This window comes from Coccomyxa subellipsoidea (genome assembly GCF_000258705.1).
Source record: "Coccomyxa subellipsoidea C-169, whole genome shotgun sequence".
Taxonomy (NCBI): domain Eukaryota; kingdom Viridiplantae; phylum Chlorophyta; class Trebouxiophyceae; family Coccomyxaceae; genus Coccomyxa; species Coccomyxa subellipsoidea.
In genome coordinates this window covers 1702036-1725335 of record NW_005178040.1, presented here as the reverse complement: position 1 = coordinate 1725335, position 23300 = coordinate 1702036, and the positions used below count along the sequence as shown (strand labels likewise).

The window sequence follows — 23300 nt, the reverse complement described above, 5'->3', positions numbered from 1 at the left end:
GCGGTGATGGCAGCGTGTCGGTCGCAGAGCTGGAGACTGCCCTCCGGAGCCTGCCGCGCGGCAAGGCACCGGGCTTGGATGGCCTGCCATATGAGTTCTACCTGCGCTTCTGGCCTGTGGTAGGGCTGGAGCTGGCAGGGATGCTGCAGGAAGCTTTCGGCGGCGGCGGGGAAGCGGCGCTGCCGCCACCGCTGACGCAGGGGCGTATCACTCTCTTGTACAAGGGGAAGGGGGCAGACAGGGAGTCTCCAGCCAGCTACAGGCCCATCACGTTGCTCAACACCGACTACAAGCTCGCGGCGCGGGCGATCGCCAGCCGGATCGGGCCGCTGCTGAATCAGGTGGTGGATGCCACACAGACAGGCTTCCTGCCTAAGCGCTGGGCGGGGGACAACGTGCTGGCACACCTGGAGGAGATCAGCTACCTGGAGGCCACACACCAGCCAGGCGTGCAGGTCTTCCTGGACTTCGAGAAGGCCTTCGATCGCCTTGACAGGGCCTGGATTGAGCGGTGCATGGCTGCGGTGGGCTTCGGGCCCGGTGTGCAGCGGTGGGTGCACATTCTGCACTCCGGCACGACCGCGCGAGTGGCCTTCAACGGCTGGCACACCGATGCCTTCCCGGTGGCCTCCGGCGTCTTCCAGGGAAGCCCCCTCTCGCCGCTGCTGTTTGTGCTTGCCGCGCAGCCGATGGCCGCGCATGCCAGGATGCTTGCAGGCCAGCTAGCTTTCCAGCCCATCAGACTGCCTTCAGGGGAGCCAGCACCAGTCATGCACCAGCATGCGGACGATACCAGCGTGCACGCGCGGACTCCCCGGGATGCTCAGATCGTGCTGGGGGCCAGCGTGGGCCTCCACTGCGCAGCCACAGGAGCCAGGCTGCAGCGCAGCAAGAGCCAGGCCCTAGGGCTTGGCAGCCTCAGCCATCTCGCCGGGCCCGATCCAGTCACGGGGGTCACCTTCGCGGCTTCGAGCGACGGCGTCAAGCACCTGGGCATTCCCTTGTCCACCCAGCCAGCTGCAGCTGCCACAGCCCTATACACAGCCATCATTGAGAAGGTGGAGGCCCGCATCGCCCGCTGGTCCGGCTTCAGACTCAGCCTGCTGGGCCGAGCGTACGTCGCAAAACAGGTGCTGGCCTCCATGGTCACCTACCATGCCACCTTCATACCGGTGCCACAAGACTTGCTACAGAGGCTCTGCAGAGCCATCCACACTTTCGTCGCGGCGAACCGGCCGGTGACCCCTGGCGCAGCGGCGGCGCTGTTCCCAAGCAAGGACGTCTGCTTCCGCGCGGCCGCACACGGCGGCATCGCGCTGGTGGACATCAAGGCCCAGATCCTGGCTCTCCAGGCCAAGGTGGTGGGCAGGCTGTTGGAGCCGGAACAGCTGGCCTGGAAGGCCTACTTCGACCACTGGCTGTACAGGAGCACAGCCTGGCTGGCAGCGCAGGACCCGGCACGGTGTCAGCGCGGCGGCAGCACATCTGGCAGCTGGGAAGATTCCTGCTCTTCTCCACCTTCGCAGCGAAGCATGTGGAGGCTCCGCAGCGCGTACGGCAGTACCTGCATGCCTACCAGCAGCTGCGGCCCCATCACCTGCGGAAGCCGGAAGCGATCGGCTACGACGCAGTCATGGGTGAGCCACTGTTCTTCAACAGGCAGCTCACGGATGCAGTCAGGCAGCCCTTTGCCTGGGAGGACTGGGCCAGGCTTGGCCTGGTCAGGATCAGCCACCTGCGCGATGTCGTGCGCGGCCCGGAGCATCCGGTTCGGATGGTGCGAGAGCGCGTGCCCATCCTTCTGGCTGCCTTGCCAGCAGCCTGGAGAGCGCTAATCCAGGTGCAGCCACCGGCCGCTATGTGGTGCGCATCTCCGGACCCGTCGGATCGCCGCGTCTGGTCTCGCACAGCCGAAGGTAGCACCTACTTCCTCAGCCACACAGTAAGCAGCACAGGAGCCCTTGTGCCAATGGACGGAGGCGTTGCAGCCATGCACGCCTTCCTTCCTCCGGCCGCGCAGCCTGCATTGGTTCAGCACTGGGACATCACCAGGCCCTGGCATCCACGCAGCGGCACACGTCAGCAGCGCCAGCACGCGGAGCAGCTGCACCCAGAGCAGCACCTGCAGGTGGAGCAGCAGACAGGGGAGCAGTTGGAGTGGGAGCAGCAGCTGCCGGAGCCACCGCCACCACCGCCGCCCACACTATACTTCTTTGGCCTCTGGGGATCCCAGGTACAGGACCCTCAGGCTTGGGGGCTCGGCACGCGGCCGGCACATGAGTTTGTGGTGAGGGAGGCCACCGCGCGGCGACAGGTGCTTCACAGGATCAGCAAGGGGGAGGCCAGCCCGGCGGGCCCGCTGCGACCAGCCATCTGGGCTGATACCACAGATGATCAGCGCAGCGGCCTTCGGGCGCTCGAGGCGCGATGGGAGGCCAGGGCTGCAGCTGCTGGTACTGCGTCGCAGGTCTTAGGCAAGAGGCCTCGAGGGCAGCCTGATCCCTCCTCCTGGGCGATCTGGATGGCTGCGCCGCAGCCACGTCCGGTTCCGCTGCGGGACCGCGGCGGGCCTGCACGCGCGCCAGCGGGCCCTTCACCAGTGCCACAGGGAGCAGATGTCACTGTTGATCCTGCTGCTGCTGTCACAGCAGACCCATCAGCACCTTGGGCTCATGTGTGGCAAGTGGTGCACGCTTCCCATCTGGACCGGCGGCAGCGCGTGACAGCGTGGAGGCTGCTGCATGGCCAGCTCTTCGTCGGCGGCTTCTCGCGTCACGTCCACCGTGCCGATCCCGCCGGTCACGTTTGCCCGCATCCGAGCTGTGCAGGTCAGCTGGCCACACTCACCCATGTCTTCATCATCTGCCCTCTCGCCGCCGGGGTGTGGGACTGGTTCGCAGCGACATGGGCCGCGGTGACCGGAGACGACGCGCCACCGCGCAGCGCCGACCTTCTCCTCGCCGATGACACCAGGATCTGGGGACCGCCGCGGCAGCTCAGGCAGCTCTGGGATCGCCTGCGGCTCGCTACGATCTGTCAGCTGTGGGCAGCATATCAGCGCGGCCGCCACCAGCCAGATGCGGCGGCGATCACCCCCGGAGCGGTTGCGGCTCGCATCCTGTCTTCCTGCAAGAAGGCCCTGCTTGCCGATTGGCGGCTCGCGACCGTCAACGTCCGGCAGACAGCAGGTGTGCTCAGCGACTGGCTTCGCGGACGCGACCCGATGATCACCAGGGAGCAGTTCGCGGCGCGATGGTGCCACCGCGCGGTCCTCTGCGCGCTTGAGGAGCTGCCGGGCGCGCAACCTGTCATCCACTGGAGTGCCCAGCATCCCGTGCCGCTTCCAGCGTGACGATTCCGATCCACCATTCACTGTACCCAGCCGGCCACGGCTCTAACTTGGCTATCTGTATGACCATGCTCTCATTTGGCCTTCTGCCATGACACCCGCTCGTGTCGATTCTTGTGTTGAACTCACACCCTCTCTTAGGGGGGCCTTTGCGATAGGTGCTCTGGGCACCTGGGCGCTAAGAGCCTTCGTCATACCATAGTCAGGCACGGATGACTCACCTTTCACCAGTCCCGATTCCCACCCCGGCAAAGCCCGGCCTGTCGTTCCTTGTCTGAGACCCCTTTTTGCCTTAGAGCCCTGGGACCACAGATTGCCTACCAGACGCTTTGCGCCTCTCCTACCTCTAACCTTTGCCAGCGCGGAATGGGGCTCCGAGTCACGTGCTTCCACTGGTCGAGGGACCTGTCGAGCTCGGCCCAACACGGCCCCGGGGGTGCCTCCTTCACCCCTGGGGCACTGGCCTCGCCACCCAGTGCCGGTGACCTCGCCCACCACCGGACGTGTTTGCGCGGCTCACCCCTTGGGTATCCCTCGGCCAGACGGATCCATCGTGCGCCCCGCTACCTGTGGAGTACCGTGCCGGAGAGCCGGAGCGTTGGCGCGAGCTTACAGAAGACCACCCTGCCCAGGGCTTTAGGCTATCAATAGTTTTCCAATGATCCTCCGATGTTTCTGTCTCACCAGCAGCCCCAACAATCCCCTTGGCCTGTCATCCGTGGCCTTTTGCCTTAGTGTCTGTCCTCCTCACCATTCACAGTAGTTCATTGAAGGCTATCTGAAGGGTTTAGGGTTTCCAACCCCAGTATCCACCTTTGAACCTGAGCGGGTGTCTAGGACCTTGGACATGATGCCTCCTGCCTATCCCCGCCTCCGATGTGGTTGGGTGTGTGTATATGGTCGAGTTCTCGCCAGCCTACCTGTTTTTCGCCTCATTTCCGGCTTCAAATCTCCCATATGCCACCGTTTGCTTGTGCCCCACCTTGCTGGCAGATTGAGGCATAGTTTAGGGTCCCCTTGCTAGCCCCGAGCGGCCCCTAGTGGTAATGGGTCCGAACGCGATCCTGTTCTATCCCTGTCGGCCGACCGTATTAACGTGCCTTTCATGTCTGTTCCACCACTGGTTGCCCGCACATCCATAATTGCCTGCCAGTGATTGATGATTGCCTGCTTTGCTGTGACCCCTGCCTCCAGCTGCAAGAGCCCTAGACCTGCCCCGTGGGTCCTCCAACGTCACCTCAGCGGTGTTGCGTTGCCAGCGGGCTGGAGTGCGCCTCTGGGGATGAGGTTACCCTCTGGTGCTTGGGACATGTCCATCGCTAGGAGCCTTTCTGTTGCCTTTCTGTGGTATGCCTTCATGCTTGCGCTTCTCTTAGGTATCGCATTATCCTCCTGCGGGAGTGCTCTGCGTGCCCCAACTCTGACAGGTTACCCCAAATATCCTATTGCATGCGTGCTGGGAAGCGTGCGATTGGCACCCATGTAATAGCGGGGGCTCCCCCTTTAAAAAAAAAAAAAAAAAAAGGACGGCGGCATTGCGCTGGTGGACCTTAGCGCCCAGGTCTTGGCACTCTAGGCCAAGGTGCTTGGCAGGCTGCTGGAGCCAGAGCAGCTGGCCTGGAAGGCCTTCTTCGACTTCTGGCTGCACAGGGGCGCCGCTTAGCTGGCACCCCAGGCGCCCGCCTCGCTCTCAGCGCGCCACCAGCATATCTGGCAGCTTCGCAGATTCCTACTCTTCTTCAGTTTCCCAGCAGAGCGGCTGCAGGCCCCGGCGCGCGTGCGGCAGTACGTGCACGCTTATCAGAATCTGCAGCCTCATCGCCGCATCCAGCCAGACGAGCTCAGCCACGCGGGCAACCTCTTGCCTGGGAGGACTGGGCCAGGCTAGGCCTCGTAAGGATGAGCCACTTTTGCGACCTGTTGAGCGGCCCGGAGCACCAGCGCAGCGCCATCCGCGATCGCCTGCCGACTCTTCTCGCCGCTCTGCCAGCGTCATGGAGACAGCTCATCCAGTCCCAGCCAGCAACGGCCCTGTGGCAGCGTTTCACTCGCAGAGCTGGAGGCCGCTGCCAAGAGCCTGCCGCGCGGCAAAGCGCCTGGGCTGGACGGCATCCCTACGAGTTCTACCTTCGGTTCTGGCCCGAGCTGGGGCAGGAGCTCACAGACATGCTCCAGGAGGCCTTCAGCAGCGGCGCCAGTCGAGCATTGCTGCCATCGCTGCTACAGGGCCGCATCACTCTTCTGTACAAGGGGAAGGGAGCGGACAGGGAGTCTCCGGCCAGCTACAGGCCCATCACGCTGCTGAACACCGACTACAAGCTGGCAGCCTCAGCCATCTCGCCGGGCCTGATCCAGTCACAGGAGTCACCTTCGCGGCTTCGGGCGACGGCGTCAAGCACCTGGGCATTCCCTTGTCCACTCAGGCAGCTGCAGCTGCCACAGCCCTATACACAGCCATCATTGAGAAGGTGGAGGCCCGCATCGCCCGCTGGTCCGGCTTCAGACTCAGCCTGCTGGGCCGAGCGTACGTCGCAAAACAGGTGCTGGCCTCCATGGTCACCTACCATGCCACCTTCATACCGGTGCCACAGGACTTGCTACAGAGGCTCTGCAGAGCCATCCACACTTTTGTCGCGGCGAACCGGCCGGTGACCCCTGGCGCAGCGGCGGCGCTGTTCCCAGGCAAGGAGGTCTGCTTCCGCGCGCCCGCACACGGCGGCATCGCGCTGGTGGACATCAGGGCCCAGATCCTGGCTCTCCAGGCCAAGGTGGTGGGCAGGCTGTTGGAGCCGGAGCAGCTGGCCTGGAAGGCCTACTTCGACCACTGGCTGTACAGGAGCACAGCCTGGCTGGCAGCGCAGGAACCCGGCACGGTGTCAGCACGGCGGCAGCACATCTGGCAGCTGGGAAGATTCCTGCTCTTCTCCACCTTTGCAGCGAAGCATGTGGAGGCCCCGCAGCGCGTACGGCAGTACCTGCATGCCTACCAGCAGCTGCGGCCCCATCACCTGCAGAAGCCGGAAGCGATCGGCTACGACGCAGTCATGGGTGAGCCACTGTTCTTCAACAGGCAGCTCACGGATGCAGTCAGGCAGCCCTTTGCCTGGGAGGACTGGGCCAGGCTTGGCCTGGTCAGGATCAGCCACCTGCGCGATGTCGTGCGCGGCCCCGAGCATCCGGATCGGGTGGTGCGAGAGCGCGTGCCCATCCTCCTGGCTGCCTTGCCAGCAGCCTGGAGAGCGCTCATTCAGGTGCAGCCACCGGCCGCTATGTGGTGCGCATTGCCGGACCCGTCGGATCACCGAGTCTGGTCTCGCACAGCCGAAGGTAGCACCTACCTTCTCAGCCACACAGTAAGCAGCACAGGAGCCCTTGTGCCAGTGGAAGGAGGCGTTGCAGCCATGCACGCATTCCTTCCTCCGGCCGCGCAGCCTGCATTGGTTCAGCACTGGGACATCACCAGGCCCTGGCATCCACGCAGCGGCACACGTCAGCAGCGCCAGCACGCGGAGCAGCTGCACCCAGAGCAGCACCTGCAGGTGGAGCAGCAGACAGGGGAGCAGCAGCCAAGGGAGCAGCTGGAGTGGGAGCAGCAGCTGCCAGAGCCACCGCCACCACCGCCGCCCACACTATACTTCTTTGGCCTCTGGGGATCCCAGGTACAGGACCCTCAGGCTTGGGGGCTCGGCACGCGGCCGGCACATGAGTTTGTAGTGAGGGAGGCCACCGCGCGGCGACAGGTGCTTCACAGGATCAGCAAGGGGGAGGCCAGCCCGGCGGGCCCGCTGCGACCAGCCATCTGGGCTGATACCACAGATGATCAGCGCAGCGGCCTTCGGGCGCTCGAGGCGCGATGGGAGGCCAGGGCTGCAGCTGCTGGTACCGCGTCGCAGGTCTTAGGCAAGAGGCCTCGAGGGCAGCCTGATCCCTCCTCCTGGGCGATCTGGATGGCTGCGCCGCAGCCACGTCCGGTTCCGCTGCGGGACCGCGGCGGGCCTGCGGGCGCGCCAGCGGGCCCTTCACCAGTGCCACAGGGAGCAGATGTCACTGTTGATCCTGCTGCTGCTGTCACAGCAGACCCATCAGCACCTTGGGCTCATGTGTGGCAAGTGGTGCACGCTTCCCATCTGGACCGGCGGCAGCGCGTGACAGCGTGGAGGCTGCTGCATGGCCAGCTCTTCGTCGGCGGCTTCTCGCGTCACGTCCACCGCGCCGATCCCGCCGGTCACGTTTGCCCGCATCCGAGCTGTGCAGGTCAGCTGGCCACACTCACCCATGTCTTCATCATCTGCCCTCTCGCCGCCGGGGTGTGGGACTGGTTCGCAGCGACATGGGCCGCGGTGACCGGAGACGACGCGCCACCGCGCAGCGCCGACCTTCTTCTCGCCGATGACACCAGGATCTGGGGACCGCCGCAGCAGCTCAGGCAGCTCTGGGATCGCCTGCGGCTCGCTACGATCTGTCAGCTGTGGGCAGCATATCAGCGCGGCCGCCACCAGCCAGATACGGCGGCGATCACCCCCGGAGCGGTTGCGGCTCGCATCCTGTCTTCCTGCAAGAAGGCCCTGCTTGCCGATTGGCGGCTCGCGACCGTCAACGTCCGGCAGACAGCAGGTGTGCTCAGCGACTGGCTTCGCGGACGCGACCCGATGATCACCAGGGAGCAGTTCGCGGCGCGATGGTGCCACCGCGCGGTCCTCTGCGCGCTGGAGGAGCTGCCGGGCGCGCAACCTGTCATCCACTGGAGTGCCCAGCATCCCGTGCCGCTTCCAGCGTGACGCTTCCGATCCACCATTCACTGTACCCAGCCGGCCACGGCTATAACTTGGCTATCTGTATGACCATGCTCTCATTTGGCCTTCTGCCATGACACCCGCTCGTGTCGATTCTTGTGTTGAACTCACACCCTCTCTTAGGGGGGCCTTTGCGATAGGTGCTCTGGGCACCTGGGCGCTAAGAGCCTTCGTCATACCATAGTCAGGCACGGATGACTCACCTTTCACCAGTCCCGATCCCACCCCGGCAAAGCCCGGCCTGTCGTTCCTTGTCTGAGACCCCTTTTTGCCTTAGAGCCCTGGGACCACAGATTGCCTACCAGACGCTTTGCGCCTCTCCTACTTCTAACCTTTGCCAGCGCGGAATGGGGCTCCGAGTCACGTGCTTCCACTGGTCGAGGGACCTGTCGAGCTCGGCCCAACACGGCCCCGGGGGTGCCTCCTTCACCCCTGGGGCACTGGCCTCGCCATCCAGTGCCGGTGGCCTCGCCCACCACCGGACGTGTTTGCGCGGCTCACCCCTTGGGTATCCCTCGGCCAGACGGATCCATCGTGCGCCCCGCTACCTGTGGAGTACCGTGCCGGAGAGCTGGAGCGTTGGCGCGAGCTTACAGAAGACCACCCTGCCCAGGGCTTTAGGCTATCAATAGTTTTCCAGTGATCCTCCGATGTTTCTGTCTCACCAGCAGCCCCAACAATCCCCGTGGCTAACCCGAACTGCGCCAGCATGCCCGCCCTACCTTCCAACCTTCATGTCATCCGTGGCCTTTTGCCTTAGTGTCTGTCCTCCTCACCATTCACAGTAGTTCATTGAAGGCTATCTCAAGGGTTTAGGGTTTCCAACCCCAGTATCCACCCTTGAACCTGAGCGGGTGTCTAGGACCTTGGACATGATGCCTCCTGCCTATCCCCGCCTCCGATGTGGTGGGTGTGTGTATCTGGTCGAGTTCTCGCCAGCCTACCTGTTTTTCGCCTCATTTGCGGCTTCGTATCTCCCATATGCCACCGTTTGCTTGTGCCCCACCTTGCTGGCAGATTGAGGCATAGTTCAGGGTCACATTGCCAGCCCCGAGCGGCCCCTAGTGGTAATGGGTCCGAACGCGATCCTGTTCTATCCCTGTCGGCCAACCATATAAACGTGCCTTTCATGTCTGTTCCACCACTGGTTGCCCGCACATCCATAACTGCCTACCAGTGATTGATGATTGCCTGCTTTGCTGTGACCCCTGCCTCCAGCTGCAAGCCCTAGGCTTGCCCCGTGGGTCCTCCAACGTCACCTCAGCGGTGTTGCGTTGCCGGCGGGCTGGAGTGCGCCTCTGGGGATGAGGTTACCCTCTGGTGCTTGGGACATGTCCATCGCTAGGCGCCTTTCTGTTGCCTTTCTGTGGTATGCCTTCATGCTTGCGCTTCTCTTCGGTATCGCCTTATCCTCCTGCGGGAGTGCTCTGCGTGCCCCAACTCTCACAGGTTTCCCCAAATATCCTATTGCATGCGTGCTGGGAAGCGTGCGATTGGCACCTATGTAATAGCGGGGGCTCCCCCTTAAAAAAAAAAAAAAAAAAAAAGCTGGCAGCGCGGGCGATCGCCAGCCGCATCGGCCCGCTGCTCAACCAGGTTGTGGACGCCACCCAGACAGGCTTCCTCCCCAAGCGCTGGATTGGGGACAACGTGCCAGCCCACCTTGAGGACATCAGCTACCTGGCAGCCACCCAGCAGCCAGTTAGGAACTCACAAGTTAAGAGTATCACAACGTTGTTAACCCACCACTCACGCTTTCCACAGATCGACCAATGAGTCTTATAAACCAACCCTTGCAGTCCTGGTGTTCCTGGACTTCGATAAGGCCTTCGACCGTCTCGACAGGGCCTGGATCGAGCGGTGCATGCTGACAGTCGGCTTTGGGCCCGGAGCGCTGCGCTGGGTGCAGCTCTTGTACTGCGGCACGACAGCACGCGTCGTCTTCAACGGCTGGCACACCGACGCCTTCCCAGTGGACTCGGGCGTCTTCCAGGGCAGCCCGCTGTCGCCGCTCCTCTCGTGCTCGCGGCGCAGCCGATGGCAGCACATGCCAGGCTCCTCGCGCAGCAGCAGGTCTTCCAACCCATCAGGCTCCCTTCCGGACAGCCAGCACCAGTCATGCACCAGCATGCCGATAACACGACAGTGCACGCGAGGAGCCCCAGCGACGCCCAGATAGTTCTGGACTCCAGCGTGGGCCTGCACTGCGCAGCCACGGGTGCGAGGCAGCCCAGCAAGAGTCAGGCGCTGGGCCTTCTTTAGGGTTTAGGATTTAGGATTTAAACTGCTGGGATTGTGAAACATAATGATGCATCAACACGCCGATCCGGCTGACTGGCTATGAAGGTAGGTCACGATAAGAAGTCGAGAGCAGCACACCCACCGAGTGCACAGGTGGGGATAGGCAGGAGGCATGAGTGTTCAAAATCCTAGACACCCGCTCATGGTGGTGCACATGAGACAACTGCCGAGGAGGCAATCTAAATTTCCTAAGGCAAAGGGCCACGGATGACGATGATGCAACGGCCACGGTCGAGAAAATGGCTGAAAACTATCGTGGAACAATCGGAAAGGCCTGGTGAGGCTCAAGGTGAAGCATGCGAAGGTGGAACAACAAGAACTGACATCCGAGAGCCTTGGGCATGGTGATATGGGCTTCTGCGTACTGGCGACGGCGCTCCGGCGCTCTGGTCTTGATCTCCACTGGTAGCGGGGCCCACGACTGAGCCGCCCGGCCGAGGGATACCCATGGTGTGAGCAGCCCGAGCACGGTGGGTGGGGGGCGAGGCCACCAACACTGGGGGGCGAGGCCAGTGTCCCGGGGCTGGAGGGTGCACCCCAGGGACCGTGCAGAGCTGAGCTCGGCGGGTCCCTCGACCGGTGGTACCGCGTGCTTGAGGCCCCATTCCGCGCTGGCAAATGGTGAAGGCGCAAGGAGCTCCGTCGCGGCAATCTGTGACCCCAGGGCTCTAAGGAAAACATACAAGGTGACAAGCCGGGCTGACCCGGGGTGGAACTGCAGGAGTGAAAGCCGTCATCCGTGCCTGATACAACCCAAGGGGCTCTTAGCGCCCAGATGTCCAGTGAACTGTGGTGGTGACCAAAGTATGAGAAGAAACGAGCGGGTGTCATGGCAAAAGGCCAGGAGAGCATGGTCATACAGAGTGCCTAGTTAAGTTTTTTTTTTTTTTTTTAAAAGGGGAAGCCCCCGCTATTACACAGGTGCCAGTCGCACGCTTCCCAGCACGCATGCAATAGGATATTTGGGGAAACCTGTTAGAGTTGGGGCACGCAGAGCACTCCCGCAGGAGGATAATGCGATACTTAAGAGAAGCGCAAGCATGAAGGCATATCACAGAAAGGCAACAGAAAGGCTCCTAGCGATGGACATGTCCCAAGCACCAGAGGGTAACCTCATCCCCAGAGGCGCACTCCAGCCCGCCGGCAACGCAACACCGCTGAGGTGACGTTGGAGGACCCACGGGGCAAGCCTAGGGCTTGCAGCTGGGGGCAGGGGTCACAGCAAAGCAGGCAATCATCAATCACTGGCAGGCAATTATGGATGTGCGGGCAACCAATGGTGGAACAGACATGAAAGGCACGTTTATACGGTTGGCCGACAGGGATGGAACAGGATCGCGTTCGGACCCATTACCACTAGGTGCCGCTCGGGGCTGGCAATGTGACCCTAAACTATGCCTCAATCTGCCAGCAAGGTGGGGCACAAGCAAACGGTGGCATATGGGAGATATGAAGCCGCCAATGAGGCGAAAAACAGGTAGGCTGGCGAGAACTCGACCAGATACACACACCCACCACATCGGAGGCGGGGATAGGCAGGAGGCATCATGTCCAAGGTCCTAGACACCCGCTCAGGTTCAAGGGTGGATACTGGGGTTGGAAACCCTAAACCCTTCAGATAGCCTTCAATGAACTACTGTGAATGGTGAGGAGGACAGACACTAAGGCAGAAGGCCACGGATGACAGGCCAAGGGGATTGTTGGGGCTGCTGGTGAGACAGAAACATCGGAGGATCACTGGAAAACTATTGATAGCCTAAAGCCCTGGGCAGGGTGGTCTTCTGTAAGCTTGCGCCAACGCTCTGGCTCTCCGGCACGGTACTCCACCGGTAGCGGGGCGCACGATGGATCCGTCTGGCCGAGGGATACCCAAGGGGTGAGCCGCGCAAACACGTCCGGTGGTGGGCGAGGCCACCGGCACTGGGTGGCGAGGCCAGTGCCCCAGGGGTGAAGGAGGCACCCCCGGGGCCGTGTTGGGCCGAGCTCGACAGGTCCCTCGACCAGTGGAAGCACGTGACTCGGAGCCCCATTCCGCGCTGGCAAAGGTTAGAGGTAGGAGAGGCGCAAAGCTTCTGGTAGGCAATCTGTGGTCCCAGGGCTCTAAGGCAAAAAGGGGTCTCAGACAAGGAACGACAGGCCGGGCTTTGCCGGGGTGGGATCGGGACTGGTGAAAGGTGAGTCATCCGTGCCTGACTATGGTATGACGAAGGCTCTTAGCGCCCAGGTGCCCAGAGCACCTATCGCAAAGGCCCCCCTAAGAGAGGGTGTGAGTTCAACACAAGAATCGACACGAGCGGGTGTCATGGCAGAAGGCCAAATGAGAGCATGGTCATACAGATAGCCAAGTTAGAGCCGTGGCCGGCTGGGTACAGTGAATGGTGGATCGGAAGCGTCACGCTGGAAGCGGCACGGGATGCTGGGCACTCCAGTGGATGACAGGTTGCGCGCCCGGCAGCTCCTCCAGCGCGCAGAGGACCGCGCGGTGGCACCATCGCGCCGCGAACTGCTCCCTGGTGATCATCGGGTCGCGTCCGCGAAGCCAGTCGCTGAGCACACCTGCTGTCTGCCGGACGTTGACGGTCGCGAGCCGCCAATCGGCAAGCAGGGCCTTCTTGCAGGAAGACAGGATGCGAGCCGCAACCGCTCCGGGGGTGATCGCCGCCGTATCTGGCTGGTGGCGGCCGCGCTGATATGCTGCCCACAGCTGACAGATCGTAGCGAGCCGCAGGCGATCCCAGAGCTGCCTGAGCTGCTGCGGCGGTCCCCAGATCCTGGTGTCATCGGCGAGAAGAAGGTCGGCGCTGCGCGGTGGCGCGTCGTCTCCGGTCACCGCGGCCCATGTCGCTGCGAACCAGTCCCACACCCCGGCGGCGAGAGGGCAGATGATGAAGACATGGGTGAGTGTGGCCAGCTGACCTGCACAGCTCGGATGCGGGCAAACGTGACCGGCGGGATCGGCGCGGTGGACGTGACGCGAGAAGCCGCCGACGAAGAGCTGGCCATGCAGCAGCCTCCACGCTGTCACGCGCTGCCGCCGGTCCAGATGGGAAGCGTGCACCACTTGCCACACATGAGCCCAAGGTGCTGATGGGTCTGCTGTGACAGCAGCAGCAGGATCAACAGTGACATCTGCTCCCTGTGGCACTGGTGAAGGGCCCGCTGGCGCGCCCGCAGGCCCGCCGCGGTCCCGCAGCGGAACCGGACGTGGCTGCGGCGCAGCCATCCAGATCGCCCAGGAGGAGGGATCAGGCTGCCCTCGAGGCCTCTTGCCTAAGACCTGCGACGCGGTACCAGCAGCTGCAGCCCTGGCCTCCCATCGCGCCTCGAGCGCCCGAAGGCCGCTGCGCTGATCATCTGTGGTATCAGCCCAGATGGCTGGTCGCAGCGGGCCCGCCGGGCTGGCCTCCCCCTTGCTGATCCTGTGAAGCACCTGTCGCCGCGCGGTGGCCTCCCTCACTACAAACTCATGTGCCGGCCGCGTGCCGAGCCCCCAAGCCTGAGGGTCCTGTACCTGGGATCCCCAGAGGCCAAAGAAGTATAGTGTGGGCGGCGGTGGTGGCGGTGGCTCTGGCAGCTGCTGCTCCCACTCCAGCTGCTCCCTTGGCTGCTGCTCCCCTGTCTGCTGCTCCACCTGCAGGTGCTGCTCTGGGTGCAGCTGCTCCGCGTGCTGGCGCTGCTGACGTGTGCCGCTGCGTGGATGCCAGGGCCTGGTGATGTCCCAGTGCTGAACCAATGCAGGCTGCGCGGCCGGAGGAAGGAATGCGTGCATGGATGCAACGCCTCCTTCCACTGGCACAAGGGCTCCTGTGCTGCTTACTGTGTGGCTGAGAAGGTAGGTGCTACCTTCGGCTGTGCGAGACCAGACTCGGCGATCCGACGGGTCCGGCAATGCGCACCACATAGCGGCCGGTGGCTGCACCTGAATGAGCGCTCTCCAGGCTGCTGGCAAGGCAGCCAGGAGGATGGGCACGCGCTCTCGCACCACCCGATCCGGATGCTCCGGGCCGCGCACGACATCGCGCAGGTGGCTGATCCTGACCAGGCCAAGCCTGGCCCAGTCCTCCCAGGCAAAGGGCTGCCTGACTGCATCTGTGAGCTGCCTGTTGAAGAACAGTGGCTCACCCATGACTGCGTCGTAGCCGATCGCTTCCGGCTTCTGCAGGTGATGGGGCCGCAGCTGCTGGTAGGCATGCAGGTACTGCCGGACGCGCTGCGGGGCCTCCACATGCTTCGCTGCAAAGGTGGAGAAGAGCAGGAATCTTCCCAGCTGCCAGATGTGCTGCCGCCGTGCTGACACCGTGCCGGGTTCCTGCGCTGCCAGCCAGGCTGTGCTCCTGTACAGCCAGTGGTCGAAGTAGGCCTTCCAGGCCAGCTGCTCCGGCTCCAACAGCCTGCCCACCACCTTGGCCTGGAGAGCCAGGATCTGGGCCCTGATGTCCACCAGCGCGATGCCGCCGTGTGCGGGCGCGCGGAAGCAGACCTCCTTGCCTGGGAACAGCGCCGCCGCTGCGCCAGGGGTCACCGGCCGGTTCGCCGCGACAAAAGTGTGGATGGCTCTGATGAGCCTCTGTAGCAAGTCCTGTGGCACCGGTATGAAGGTGGCATGGTAGGTGACCATGGAGGCCAGCACCTGTTTTGCGACGAAGTTTAAGGCCACCTTGCTGGCAGATTGAGGCATAGTTTAGGGTCACATTGCCAGCCCCGAGCGGCACCTAGTGGTAATGGGTCCGAACGCGATCCTGTTCCATCCCTGTCGGCCAACCGTATAAACGTGCCTTTCATGTCTGTTCCACCACTGGTTGCCCGCACATCCATAATTGCCTGCCAGTGATTGATGATTGCCTGCTTTTTTTTTTTTTTTTTTTATTTTTTTTTTTTTTTTTTAAAGGGGGAGCCCCCGCTATTACATAGGTGCCAATCGCACGCTTCCCAGCACGCATGCAATAGGATATTTGGGGAAACCTGTCAGAGTTGGGGCACGCAGAGCACTCCCGCAGGAGGATAATGCGATACCTAAGAAAAGCGCAAGCATGAAGGCATACCACAGAAAGGCAACAGAAAGGCTCCTAGCGATGGACATGTCCCAAGCACCAGAGGGCAACCTCATCCCCAGAGGCGCGCTCCAGCCCGCCGGCAACGCAACACCGCTGAGGTGACGTTGGAGGACCCACGGGGCAAGCCTAGGGCTTGCAGCTGGAGGCAGGGGTCACAGCAAAGAAGGCAATCATCAATCACTGGCAGGCAATTATGGATGTGCGGGCAACCAGTGGTGGAACAGACATGAAAGGCACGTTGATACGGTTGGCCGACAGGGATAGAACAGGATCGCGTTCGGACCCATTACCACTAGGGGCCGCTCGGGGCTGGCAATGTGACCCTAAACTATGCCTCAATCTGTCAGCAAGGTGGGGCACAAGCAAACGGTGGCATATGGGAGATATGAAGCCGCAAATGAGGCGAAAAACAGGTAGGCTGGCGAGAACTCGACCAGATACACACACCCACCACATCGGAGGCGGGGATAGGCAGGAGGCATCATGTCCAAGGTCCTAGACACCCGCTCAGGTTCAAGGGTGGATACTGGGGTTGGAAACCCTAAACCCTTCAGATAGCCTTCAATGAACTACTGTGAATGGTGAGGAGGACAGACACTAAGGCAAAAGGCCACGGATGACATGAAGGTTGGAAGGTAGGGCGGGCATGCTGGCGCAGTTCGGGTTAGCCACGGGGATTGTTGGGGCTGCTGGTGAGACAGAAACATCGGAGGATCACTGGAAAACTATTGATAGCCTAAAGCCCTGGGCAGGGTGGTCTTCTGTAAGCTCGCGCCAACGCTCCAGCTCTCCGGCACGGTACTCCACAGGTAGCGGGGCGCACGATGGATCCGTCTGGCCGAGGGATACCCAAGGGGTGAGCCGCGCAAACACGTCCGGTGGTGGGCGAGGCCACCGGCACTGGATGGCGAGGCCAGTGCCCCAGGGGTGAAGGAGGCACCCCCGGGGCCGTGTTGGGCCGAGCTCGACAGGTCCCTCGACCAGTGGAAGCACGTGACTCGGAGCCCCATTCCGCGCTGGCAAAGGTTAGAAGTAGGAGAGGCGCAAAGCGTCTGGTAGGCAATCTGTGGTCCCAGGGCTCTAAGGCAAAAAGGGGTCTCAGACAAGGAACGACAGGCCGGGCTTTGCCGGGGTGGGATCGGGACTGGTGAAAGGTGAGTCATCCGTGCCTGACTATGGTATGACGAAGGCTCTTAGCGCCCAGGTGCCCAGAGCACCTATCGCAAAGGCCCCCCTAAGAGAGGGTGTGAGTTCAACACAAGAATCGACACGAGCGGGTGTCATGGCAGAAGGCCAAATGAGAGCATGGTCATACAGATAGCCAAGTTATAGCCGTGACCCCTTGGGTATCCCTCGGCCAGACGGATCCATCGTGCGCCCCGCTACCTGTGGAGTACCGTGCCGGAGAGCCAGAGCGTTGGCGCAAGCTTACAGAAGACCACCCTGCCCAGGGCTTTAGGCTATCAATAGTTTTCCAGTGATCCTCCGATGTTTCTGTCTCACCAGCAGCCCCAACAATCCCCTTGGCCTGTCATCCGTGGCCTTCTGCCTTAGTGTCTGTCCTCCTCACCATTCACAGTAGTTCATTGAAGGCTATCTGAAGGGTTTAGGGTTTCCAACCCCAGTATCCACCCTTGAACCTGAGCGGGTGTCTAGGACCTTGGACATGATGCCTCCTGCCTATCCCCGCCTCCAATGTGGTGGGTGTGTGTATCTGGTCGAGTTCTCACCAGCCTACCTGTTTTTCGCCTCATTTGCGGCTTCATATCTCCCATATGCCACCGTTTGCTTGTGCCCCACCTTGCTGGCAGATTGAGGCATAGTTTAGGGTCACATTGCCAGCCCCGAGCGGCACCTAGTGGTAATGGGTCCGAACGCGATCCTGTTCCATCCCTGTCGGCCAACCGTATAAACGTGCCTTTCATGTCTGTTCCACCACTGGTTGCCCGCACATCCATAATTGCCTGCCAGTGATTGATGATTGCCTGCTTTGCTGTGACCCCTGCCTCCAGCTGCAAGCCCTAGGCTTGCCCCGTGGGTCCTCCAACGTCACCTCAGCGGTGTTGCGTTGCCGGCGGGCTGGAGTGCGCCTCTGGGGATGAGGTAACCCTCTGGTGCTTGGGACATGTCCATCGCTAGGAGCCTTTCTGTTGCCTTTCTGTGGTATGCCTTCATGCTTGCGCTTCTCTTAAGTATCGCATTATCCTCCTGCGGGAGTGCTCTGCGTGCCCCAACTCTGACAGGTTTCCCCAAATATCCTATTGCATGCGTGCTGGGAAGCGTGCGACTGGCACCTGTGTAATAGCGGGGGCTTCCCCTTTAAAAAAAAAAAAAAAAAAAAAAAAAAAATATAGCCGTGGCCGGCTGGGTACAGTGAATGGTGGATCGGAAGCGTCACGCTGGAAGCGGCACGGGATGCTGGGCACTCCAGTGGATGACAGGTTGCGCGCCCGGCAGCTCCTCCAGCGCGCAGAGGACCGCGCGGTGGCACCATCGCGCCGCGAACTGCTCCCTGGTGATCATCGGGTCGCGTCCGCGAAGCCAGTCGCTGAGCACACCTGCTGTCTGCCGGACGTTGACGGTCGCGAGCCGCCAATCGGCAAGCAGGGCCTTCTTGCAGGAAGACAGGATGCGAGCCGCAACCGCTCCGGGGGTGATCGCCGCCGTATCTGGCTGGTGGCGGCCGCGCTGATATGCTGCCCACAGCTGACAGATCGTAGCGAGCCGCAGGCGATCCCAGAGCTGCCTGAGCTGCTGCGGCGGTCCCCAGATCCTGGTGTCATCGGCGAGAAGAAGGTCGGCGCTGCGCGGTGGCGCGTCGTCTCCGGTCACCGCGGCCCATGTCGCTGCGAACCAGTCCCACACCCCGGCGGCGAGAGGGCAGATGATGAAGACATGGGTGAGTGTGGCCAGCTGACCTGCACAGCTCGGATGCGGGCAAACGTGACCGGCGGGATCGGCGCGGTGGACGTGACGCGAGAAGCCGCCGACGAAGAGCTGGCCATGCAGCAGCCTCCACGCTGTCACGCGCTGCCGCCGGTCCAGATGGGAAGCGTGCACCACTTGCCACACATGAGCCCAAGGTGCTGATGGGTCTGCTGTGACAGCAGCAGCAGGATCAACAGTGACATCTGCTCCCTGTGGCACTGGTGAAGGGCCCGCTGGCGCGCCCGCAGGCCCGCCGCGGTCCCGCAGCGGAACCGGACGTGGCTGCGGCGCAGCCATCCAGATCGCCCAGGAGGAGGGATCAGGCTGCCCTCGAGGCCTCTTGCCTAAGACCTGCGACGCGGTACCAGCAGCTGCAGCCCTGGCCTCCCATCGCGCCTCGAGCGCCCGAAGGCCGCTGCGCTGATCATCTGTGGTATCAGCCCAGATGGCTGGTCGCAGCGGGCCCGCCGGGCTGGCCTCCCCCTTGCTGATCCTGTGAAGCACCTGTCGCCGCGCGGTGGCCTCCCTCACTACAAACTCATGTGCCGGCCGCGTGCCGAGCCCCCAAGCCTGAGGGTCCTGTACCTGGGATCCCCAGAGGCCAAAGAAGTATAGTGTGGGCGGCGGTGGTGGCGGTGGCTCTGGCAGCTGCTGCTCCCACTCCAGCTGCTCCCTTGGCTGCTGCTCCCCTGTCTGCTGCTCCACCTGCAGGTGCTGCTCTGGGTGCAGCTGCTCTGCGTGCTGGCGCTGCTGACGTGTGCCGCTGCGTGGATGCCAGGGCCTGGTGATGTCCCAGTGCTGAACCAATGCAGGCTGCGCGGCCGGAGGAAGGAATGCGTGCATGGCTGCAACGCCTCCTTCCACTGGCACAAGGGCTCCTGTGCTGCTTACTGTGTGGCTGAGAAGGTAGGTGCTACCTTCGGCTGTGCGAGACCAGACTCGGCGATCCGACGGGTCCGGCAATGCGCACCACATAGCGGCCGGTGGCTGCACCTGAATGAGCGCTCTCCAGGCTGCTGGCAAGGCAGCCAGGAGGATGGGCACGCGCTCTCGCACCACCCGATCCGGATGCTCCGGGCCGCGCACGACATCGCGCAGGTGGCTGATCCTGACCAGGCCAAGCCTGGCCCAGTCCTCCCAGGCAAAGGGCTGCCTGACTGCATCTGTGAGCTGCCTGTTGAAGAACAGGGGCTCACCCATGACTGCGTCGTAGCCGATCGCTTCCGGCTTCCGCAGGTGATGGGGCCGCAGCTGCTGGTAGGCATGCAGGTACTGCCGGACGCGCTGCGGTGCCTCCACATGCTTCGCTGCAAAGGTGGAGAAGAGCAGGAATCTTCCCAGCTGCCAGATGTGCTGCCGCCGCGCTGACACCGTGCCGGGTTCCTGCGCTGCCAGCCAGGCTGTGCTCCTGTACAGCCAGTGGTCGAAGTAGGCCTTCCAGGCCAGCTGCTCCGGCTCCAACAGCCTGCCCACCACCTTGGCCTGGAGAGCCAGGATCTGGGCCCTGATGTCCACCAGCGCGATGCCGCCGTGTGCGGCCGCGCGGAAGCAGACGTCCTTGCCTGGGAACAGCGCCGCCGCTGCGCCAGGGGTCACCGGCCGGTTCGCCGCGACGAAAGTGTGGATGGCTCTGCAGAGCCTCTGTAGCAAGTCTTGTGGCACCGGTATGAAGGTGGCATGGTAGGTGACCATGGAGGCCAGCACCTGTTTTGCGACGTACGCTCGGCCCAGCAGGCTGAGTCTGAAGCCGGACCAGCGGGCGATGCGGGCCTCCACCTTCTCAATGATGGCTGTGTATATTTTATTTTTTTTTAAAAGGGGAAGCCCCCGCTATTACACAGGTGCCAGTCGCACGCTTCCCAGCACGCATGCAATAGGATATTTGGGGAAACCTGTCAGAGTTGGGGCACGCAGAGCACTCCCGCAGGAGGATAATGCGATACTTAAGAGAAGCGCAAGCATGAAGGCATACCACAGAAAGGCAACAGAAAGGCTCCTAGCGATGGACATGTCCCAAGCACCAGAGGGTAACCTCATCCCCAGAGGCGCACTCCAGCCCGCCGGCAACGCAACACCGCTGAGGTGACGTTGGAGGACCCACGGGGCAAGCCTAGGGCTTGCAGCTGGAGGCAGGGGTCACAGCAAAGCAGGCAATCATCAATCACTGGCAGGCAATTATGGATGTGCGGGCAACCAGTGGTGGAACAGACATGAAAGGCACGTTTATACGGTTGGCCGACAGGGATGGAACAGGATCGCGTTCGGACCCATTACCACTAGGTGCCGCTCGGGGCTGGCAATGTGACCCTAAACTATGCCTCAATCTGCCAGCAAGGTGGGGCACAAGCAAACGGTGGCATATGGGAGATATGAAGCCGCAAATGAGGCGAAAAACAGGTAGGCTGGCGAGAACTCGACCAGATACACACACCCACCACATTGGAGGCGGGGATAGGCAGGAGGCATCATGTCCAAGGTCCTAGACACCCGCTCAGGTTCAAGGGTGGATACTGGGGTTGGAAACCCTAAACCCTTCAGATAGCCTTCAATGAACTACTGTGAATGGTGAGGAGGACAGACACTAAGGCAGAAGGCCACGGATGACAGGCCAAGGGGATTGTTGGGGCTGCCGGTGAGACAGAAACATCGGAGGATCACTGGAAAACTATTGATAGCCTAAAGCCCTGGGCAGGGTGGTCTTCTGTAAGCTTGCGCCAACGCTCTGGCTCTCCGGCACGGTACTCCACAGGTAGCGGGGCGCACGATGGATCCGTCTGGCCGAGGGATACCCAAGGGGTGAGCCGCGCAAACACGTCCGGTGGTGGGCGAGGCCACCGGCACTGGGTGGCGAGGCCAGTGCCCCAGGGGTGAAGGAGGCACCCCCGGGGCCGTGTTGGGCCGAGCTCGACAGGTCCCTCGACCAGTGGAAGCACGTGACTCGGAGCCCCATTCCGCGCTGGCAAAGGTTAGAGGTAGGAGAGGCGCAAAGCTTCTGGTAGGCAATCTGTGGTCCCAGGGCTCTAAGGCAAAAGGGGTCTCAGACAAGGAACGACAGGCCGGGCTTTGCCGGGGTGGGATCGGGACTGGTGAAAGGTTAGTCATCCGTGCCTGACTATGGTATGACGAAGGCTCTTAGCGCCCATGTGCCCAGAGCACCTATCGCAAAGGCCCCCCTAAGAGAGGGTGTGAGTTCAACACAAGAATCGACACGAGCGGGTGTCATGGCAGAAGGCCAAATGAGAGCATGGTCATACAGATAGCCAAGTTAGAGCCGTGGCCGGCTGCTTTGCTGTGACCCCTGCCTCCAGCTGCAAGCCCTAGGCTTGCCCCGTGGGTCCTCCAACGTCACCTCAGCGGTGTTGCGTTGCCGGCGGGCTGGAGTGCGCCTCTGGGGATGAGGTTACCCTCTGGTGCTTGGGACATGTCCATCGCTAGGAGCCTTTCTGTTGCCTTTCTGTGGTATGCCTTCATGCTTGCGCTTCTTTTTTTTTTTTTTTTTTTTAAAAGGGGAAGCCCCCGCTATTACACAGGTGCCAGTCGCACGCTTCCCAGCACGCATGCAATAGGATATTTGGGGAAACCTGTCAGAGTTGGGGCACGCAGAGCACTCCCGCAGGAGGATAATGCGATACCTAAGAAAAGCGCAAGCATGAAGGCATACCACAGAAAGGCAACAGAAAGGCTCCTAGCGATGGACATGTCCCAAGCACCAGAGGGCAACCTCATCCCCAGAGGCGCGCTCCAGCCCGCCGGCAACGCAACACCGCTGAGGTGACGTTGGAGGACCCACGGGGCAAGCCTAGGGCTTGCAGCTGGAGGCAGGGGTCACAGCAAAGAAGGCAATCATCAATCACTGGCAGGCAATTATGGATGTGCGGGCAACCAGTGGTGGAACAGACATGAAAGGCACGTTGATACGGTTGGCCGACAGGGATAGAACAGGATCGCGTTCGGACCCATTACCACTAGGGGCCGCTCGGGGCTGGCAATGTGACCCTAAACTATGCCTCAATCTGCCAGCAAGGTGGGGCACAAGCAAACGGTGGCATATGGGAGATATGAAGCCGCAAATGAGGCGAAAAACAGGTAGGCTGGCGAGAACTCGACCAGATACACACACCCACCACATTGGAGGCGGGGATAGGCAGGAGGCATCATGTCCAAGGTCCTAGACACCCGCTCAGGTTCAAGGGTGGATGCTGGGGTTGGAAACCCTAAACCCTTCAGATAGCCTTCAATGAACTACAGTGAATGGTGAGGAGGACAGACACTAAGGCAGAAGGCCACGGATGACATGAAGGTTGGAAGGTAGGGCGGGCATGCTGGCGCAGTTCGGGTTAGCCACGGGGATTGTTGGGGCTGCTGGTGAGACAGAAACATCGGAGGATCACTGGAAAACTATTGATAGCCTAAAGCCCTGGGCAGGGTGGTCTTCTGTAAGCTTGCGCCAACGCTCCAGCTCTCCGGCACGGTACTCCACAGGTAGCGGGGCGCACGATGGATCCGTCTGGCCGAGGGATACCCAAGATGTGAGCCGCGCAAACACGTCCGGTGGTGGGCGAGGCCACCGGCACTGGATGGCGAGGCCAGTGCCCCAGGGGTGAAGGAGGCACCCCCGGGGCCGTGTTGGGCCGAGCTCGACAGGTCCCTCGACCAGTGGAAGCACGTGACTCGGAGCCCCATTCCGCGCTGGCAAAGGTTAGAAGTAGGAGAGGCGCAAAGCGTCTGGTAGGCAATCTGTGGTCCCAGGGCTCTAAGGCAAAAAGGGGTCTCAGACAAGGAACGACAGGCCGGGCTTTGCCGGGGTGGGATCGGGACTGGTGAAAGGTTAGTCATCCGTGCCTGACTATGGTATGACGAAGGCTCTTAGCGCCC

The 23300-nt window shown here is 62.0% G+C and overlaps 3 protein-coding genes across 3 annotated transcripts; all 3 read left to right on the top strand.

The window, feature by feature from the left end:
* Window positions 1–11837: 11837 nt before the first annotated feature.
* On the top strand, window positions 11838–12522 carry COCSUDRAFT_60963 (hypothetical protein; the record flags this gene model as incomplete). Its single annotated transcript, XM_005650454.1, has 2 exons — window positions 11838–11920; window positions 12354–12522. The coding sequence occupies 2 exons, from the start codon at window positions 11838–11840 to the stop codon at window positions 12520–12522; spliced, it is 252 nt and encodes an 83-aa protein (XP_005650511.1).
* A 2951-nt stretch (window positions 12523–15473) lies between these two features.
* Window positions 15474–16556, top strand: COCSUDRAFT_60961 (hypothetical protein; the record flags this gene model as incomplete). Its single annotated transcript, XM_005650453.1, has 2 exons — window positions 15474–15595; window positions 16388–16556. The coding sequence occupies 2 exons, from the start codon at window positions 15474–15476 to the stop codon at window positions 16554–16556; spliced, it is 291 nt and encodes a 96-aa protein (XP_005650510.1).
* Window positions 16557–22074: 5518 nt separating this feature from the next.
* COCSUDRAFT_60959 (hypothetical protein) lies at window positions 22075–23157 on the top strand (the record flags this gene model as incomplete). Its single annotated transcript, XM_005650452.1, has 2 exons — window positions 22075–22196; window positions 22989–23157. 2 exons carry the CDS (start codon window positions 22075–22077, stop codon window positions 23155–23157), a joined length of 291 nt encoding a protein of 96 aa, XP_005650509.1.
* Between the last annotated feature and the right edge of the window lie 143 nt (window positions 23158–23300).